Source organism: Montipora foliosa, chromosome 7 (genome assembly GCF_036669935.1).
Source record: "Montipora foliosa isolate CH-2021 chromosome 7, ASM3666993v2, whole genome shotgun sequence".
Taxonomy (NCBI): domain Eukaryota; kingdom Metazoa; phylum Cnidaria; class Anthozoa; order Scleractinia; family Acroporidae; genus Montipora; species Montipora foliosa.
The window spans coordinates 31,624,384-31,630,648 of NC_090875.1; the positions used below are offsets into that span (position 1 = coordinate 31,624,384).

The 6,265-nt window shown below is 37.5% G+C and overlaps 2 protein-coding genes across 2 annotated transcripts; both read right to left on the reverse strand.

Annotated features, from left to right (window-relative positions):
* Nucleotides 1-2,029: 2,029 nt before the first annotated feature.
* Nucleotides 2,030-6,037, reverse strand: LOC138011808 (E3 ubiquitin-protein ligase TRIM71-like). Its single transcript, XM_068859019.1, has one exon. It carries the CDS (start codon nucleotides 5,305-5,307, stop codon nucleotides 3,739-3,741), a length of 1,569 nt encoding a protein of 522 aa, XP_068715120.1. The 5' UTR covers nucleotides 5,308-6,037; the 3' UTR covers nucleotides 2,030-3,738.
* LOC138010101 (E3 ubiquitin-protein ligase TRIM33-like) lies at nucleotides 5,434-5,979 on the reverse strand. Its single transcript, XM_068857058.1, has one exon. The coding sequence runs from the start codon at nucleotides 5,977-5,979 to the stop codon at nucleotides 5,434-5,436; it is 546 nt and encodes a 181-aa protein (XP_068713159.1).
* Nucleotides 6,038-6,265: the final 228 nt, after the last annotated feature.

Sequence of the window (6,265 nt, forward strand, 5' to 3'; positions counted from 1 at the left end):
CATAATGATTTCATATTTAGTGCTCATGCACTACTTCTATGAGTGCTAGTTTAATTTTTATGAGGAAAACAGTACAAGGTAACAACTATTGAAGGTTGTATCATCACAACATTTTGATGGTTTAAACAGCATTTTCATAGTTTCAACACCATGAAAATGCACTTGAATAATTTTTTTATTATTCATGGCATCATAAACCTAGTGGCCACTAAAACATGAAAATGACCTACCGGTAATTAAAATTATCATGGCCATCATTTTTGGTACGCTTCACGATAATTTCATGAACCATGAAAACCAAACCCCATGAAATTCATGTTAAAAGGACACCATTAAAAGTCCATGAAAACAACAGCCCTCCATCCTGGAAAAATCATGGGTTTTTCATAGCAACAAAAAGCCTGTAAAAAGTATGGCATGAAAAAACCATGAATTTCTCAAAAATAATGATTTTTCATGGCCATGAAACGTACCAAAAACCATGATGATGGGCTTTACGACCATAAAATTCCCATTATTAAGATCATGAATTTACCTTTAATAAATAATTAAATTGCTCCGATTATACACTAAAAATGCCATGAAAAAATTCATGGTGTTGCCAGAGACATAAAACTCTCTTTGGGCCAGTGAGGGATCACCTCTAGCATTTGTCTACAGCCCCACTTCAAATATACATGTACGTTCATTTCATTTCCTACAATGACCATGTCTTTCAATCCCTTGTTTTTGGGCAGATGAAAAAACCTGGAAATTGCCAAACTGTATCTTAAAGAACATGCTGCAATGTTTGATGAAATAATAATTTGTTGGAAGAAAACCACAAGAACTCAGTGAAAGCTATTAAAATGGAAGCTCCAGTTAAAAAAATAGCACACTCTTGCCTGTCATGCACTTATCTAGACTTAAAAGTTTCCATTACTTGTTTTTGGACATTTTTTTAGGAAATAGTGTCTTGAAACAAGAACACAGTCATGATATTTTTATCTCTTCAGAGCTGCAGCTTGAAAAAGTGGCTGAAATATAGAAAAAGAAAATCAACGCCCAAATGATGGCAATGAAAAGGTAAGATCAGTTCTTGTATACAAGGGGGGGGGGGAGTCTTTGTTCCCTTTAAAAATTTGCTTGTACTCTCTTGTTCTCAAAAGTTCTACCAAACTTTTTTTCAGTTTATTGAGCCCTAAAATGGTTCATGTTCCCCTGTTCCCTGGTCTCATCAATAGGCAACTTTCCACTAACTGTCTGTGATTGTAGATCCCACAACTGCACTTAGCAATGTTTTGATGCAGTTTAATAATAATAATAATAATAATAATAATAATGATGATAATAATTACTACTACTACTAATAATAATAGTAATAACAATAATAGTAATAATTTTATTGTAAACTGCATAGCTCTAATGGTAGATTTCTCACAATAACAACTAATAACAATCGATTGGTAAAAAGTGGTTGAAAGTTATCAAATTTAAAACTATTTACAAAAGGTCATACATAAACATCACAACATCTTCCAAGTACATATATCAGATTATACTTAAAGAAACCTATTTACAATAATTAAGAGTGCGTAGTAAAAAGTACTAAGGAAAAAAGAATGGAAAATGTAAACAGACAAAACAATTTAAAACGTATGTATCCCAGTGTTCGTATGTACGTATGGAGTCAGTGTTCTCAATTTGTATATCAGTATTGCAAAAGTCCCATGATTTCCTTACAGTTGATCTACTTCCTCTGAGACAGATTAATGCAGAGGTTCTTGCTCATAATAATAATAATCATAATAATAATCATAATAATAATAATTATTATAATTATTATAATTATGATAATAATAACTGGCAGTGCTAATCACCCTTTTCTTGCTGTATTGAGGACTGAATTGCGACAGGGCGCAGCTTATGATATCAGGCTGAAAGCATACGAAGGCGCCTTTGGCAGTTGCTGTACAGTTCATGATTGATCTCAGAGCACAGCACCACAGCCAGATCGTAATTAGCTATGAGTCGAGTTTGTAGTAAAGAAAGAAGACAGATATAAAAAAACTTTGTCAATTTGATGAATGGTCATCAGGCTCAAGAACTTTGCATAATTAAGCTCCCTGATAATGTGGGAGAAAGGGATAGCATGTTTCAACTTCGTTGCCAGTGTCTTTATCTCCCATCTCCACCAAGATGAAATACCGTGGGAACCAAATGAACTCTACCTCCGGCATATTGAGACATTTGGTGGTCAAGGACACTAATCAGAATGTGGCGAGGTCACAAAAAAATGGCATATTCTTAAAATTCAGTGTAAACTGGTCAAGCAGGATACCTTCTAGAGCTACAGGTGCCAGCACATGGATAGGTCCAAACAACACAAGAAAACGAAGAAAAAGAACTGTTACAAGTCTATGGACGATCAGTACTTTTTATTCACTTTTGAGTGGTGTTGAAACTTTCCTTATCTACCTTGCTATATGATGCGAAAAGTTCACCTATTAAATAACTTTAGAGTGCAGTTTTAATTTTAATTTAATATGAATATGTGTACCTATCTTGGAGGGTTAGGCTTGTGTAGTTGGCTCTCTGGAGTGAAAACGTTTTCTGGAACAGCTCCTTGTACCTTCTCTGCAATCAAGTTTTCCAGCACCATTCCTGCTTGACCGCTATTACCGGTAGTTGTTAATAAGGAACGTTTTGACTGAAAAGGTAGCAGCTCAAGCTTTAAAAGAACTCTATGATAAGCTTTCAATTTCACAAATGTAAAACTTTAATTTCAATAACCTCTTCCTCCAATCATACGGAGACATACATGTATTTGTCACTGCTAATCCCAGGCAAGGAAACAAAGTAGATGAACATATTCACATGAGACCTTATTTCTTCTAATTTTCAATAATATTATTAAGGTTCACAGCACTTGTATAGAGTGGTTTTCAATTGAGTGTAGAAAGTAATTAGCCAATTACTTTGGTTTTGTATTTACTTCACTCAGTGATTGGTTCAAAGTTCTCGCACCCTTTTTTCAACCAATCAGAAGTGAAACCAAAACCAATCGTGGCTCGCGCATGCACATTTTCCTGGGCTTTGTGTCGGCTACGTGTAATTACTTCGAGTTTTGATTGGTTTAGTGGATTGTCTCCATCCTTTTTGATTGGCCAAAGTAATTACTTTGGTTTTGGTTTTACGACACTCGATTGAAAACCGCTCTATCATTAGAAAGATAATATAATAATAAATTACTAAAACTGCAGAATAATTCCACATTTTGTGCATTTCTTCTCATATCAAACATATAGTTAAGTAACAAGGGTAAATACTTGCTTATACACACCACAAAATACCGTACAGGTTTTTCAATACTTAGAGGTGTGGCGTAGTATTAACATTATTTTCTTAATCAAGCTTCTAAGATAACCACCCACTGAATTTAATGGCCGTGTATGTTAACAATACTGGAACTCACTGGGCAATATAATTCACCCCGCTGAAAATCACGTTTTCTTTGAAGATAAATTTGAATGGGAAAAAAACTCAGTTATACTTTCTCTTCCCTTTTACAGAAATGAAACTAAGAAACAGAGATTCACAATAATCATTATTAAAACAAAAACGCCTAAAAAATAACAGCCACTCTTTAACAGATTACAAGCAAACCAGATAGAAAGAAGGGTCCATGAAAGCTGGAAATCAAACTTCCTAATTCGTTAGATAGTTGTTAATTGGCTTTTAGCAAGCATCTGCGCAAGGTTAATCAAATATTTGAATGCGATGATTCCCATTGTCAGATACAACAATTTGGCCATTACTGAGGAGTGCTACTGATAATGGATACTTAAACTCTCCTAAGTTGCTGCCCTCTTTTCCAAACTGACCAACAAACTTACCATTCAGTTCAAAGACTTGTACTCTATGATTACCATCATCACAGACAAGTACATGGCCTGATTTAGTCACTGACAAAAAACAGGGATTGTTGAACTCTCCATTCCCCGTCCCTCTTGTGCCAAACTGATACTTATAGTACCCCTCCCGGGTGAATACTTTCACACTGTGGTCACCACGGTCTGACACAATTAGATAATCACCAGACTGAACACAATGAACAGGATAACTAAGAGAACTGGGTCCACCTATCTTTGTTAGAAACTTTCCATCATGGGAAAAGAGCTTAATGAATTTGTTACCAGCATCAACCACAATAATATTTCCATTGGAATCCAATGATAAACCCCACAGATCCTTGAGCTGGCTATCAAGGCTTTCTTCTCCACCTAACATACTCATGTACCTCCCCTCCTCGTTAAAAATTTGGATTCCATGGTTCGCGTTGTCTGCGACATAAATCTTTCCATCTTTACCAAAAGCTATTCCTGTAGGGAAATAAAACTGCCCCTTGCCGTACCTCTGTCGACCAAAGGATCTTAGAAAATTGCCCTTGCAGTCAAATATCTGCACCTTGTGTTTGGAAGTGACTGCGATTTCATCCCTGGAATTTACTGATAATCCACGAGGATAGATAAACATTCCATCATTCGAGCCTTTTTCTCCAAAAGATGAAACAGGTTTGACATTGAAAGATTTCATTGAAACAGAGAAAGGGCTACCGCGAATATGTTGCCCGTTTACCTTAACTGACAAATTTCGTTTACCTATTAATGTAGAAGAATAGCTGATTTTGTAGGTCCCGTCTTTGTTATCATTAACAACAAATGTGGTCCTGCACTCCTGCCCTCGCTCGTCTCTCACATCTACCGTTAAATTATCATTTTTATCGTAAACTTGTTCGGCAGCCGAGTTTCTTGTAGTTAAAACAAATTGAGCTTCACGCCCAACAGTTCCTTCACATAGTGCTTTGCCTTCGGCAACAGATTCGCTTGCGTCGGTCGCGCTGCGAAATTTCAAAAGACCAATGCCTCCGCGGTTGATTGTCTCCAGGATCTTGTTATTTTCCACAAAAATTAATTCAAACAGGCTTTCAGGGTCGCGCTCAACTGGCTTCACTTGTGCTACCCGTTCTAGAATGGTTTGCAATGGTTCCTTTAGCTGAACCACCTCGGCGTCTGTGCTTTGTGTTAAAAGTTTCTCAGCTTTTTCCAGCGCTGATTCGATCTCCTTCATTTCCTTCTCAATCGCTGTTTTTTTTGTCGTTAGACTCTCCAGCGATTTCTTGGTTTCGTTTCCCACTGCTTCCTTGATATTTTGCCTTTCTTCTTGAAGCCTCCTCATTAAGTTATCAACAAAAACATCGACGTCTCTTAGGATGTCTTCGCTTCGTTGAACAAGCCGAGCGTAGTCCTCGTCAATTTGTGTGACCATCTTCAACTTTGCCTGCAAGTTGTCTCTTTGTGTTTGAATTAGACCTGCTAACTCGGTCTTTTGAGCTTGTGCTTCCTCTTGGATCAATGTCACTTTGTGTCCTGCGTGATCTAAGATGACACAAGTTTAACAAACTGGGTGTTCGGGACAAATCTTGCAGAAGAACTTTAGCTCTTCTTTCTCATGTCCCTTCCTTGAGCAAAACACGGGTCGTTTCACTACTACCTCATAGTCTTTTTCTTGAAAATCTTTCACGGCCAGAACGCGGTGATCTTTGTAGCTTCGAATGATGTTGTGCCCAATTAAACACTCATCACAATAAAACTTGCAACACTCGAAGCAGTACGAGATTTTATAGCTTTTCTTGTCGCAGTTTCCGCATATTACTTCCGTCTTGTCAGATTCTTTAATAGCTAGGGCATCGATGAAGCCGCTGAGAAAAAAGCTTGTGGGAAGATCTTTTAAATCACCGCTTGCAGGAACTCTACTACGGCCTTGGCATTTCGGACACCTCAAATCACCTTGACCGCCACTCGCTCGATGCCAGTTGATCAAACAGTGCAGACAGAAACTGTGCAAACAGGGAAGGTACCTTGGATCTTTAAGAATGTCTTGACACACCGGACACGAGGCTTCTTCGCGAAGATTGTAAAGCAGCTTTGGGATATCCATGTTACTGTAAAAGTTCACCCCATCGCGAACTGACAGAGAACTGAATCGACCTTGTCAAGGAAATCAAGGATTGAGCACACACGTTTATGGGACAGCGGTCTAACAGTGTAGCAGGTCTTGTACGCTACATGTTTTTACCAATACAGATTTACCAAAAGTAACCCTAGAAACTCTTGTTTAGGGCTAATAAGGCCTAAGGTCAGCTTTAATGAATGTTTAGGTTGATTTTGTTTCTGTATTGGTAAAACATGTAGGTTACATACCTGCCAACCCCCAGAGTAAAAGA

Excerpts from the sequence above, each read along its gene's own strand:
- LOC138011808 (XM_068859019.1), bottom strand. The coding sequence starts at position 5,307 with ATGGTCACACAAATTGACGAGGACTACGCTCGGCTTGTTCAACGAAGC.
- LOC138010101 (XM_068857058.1), bottom strand. The coding sequence starts at position 5,979 with ATGGATATCCCAAAGCTGCTTTACAATCTTCGCGAAGAAGCCTCGTGT.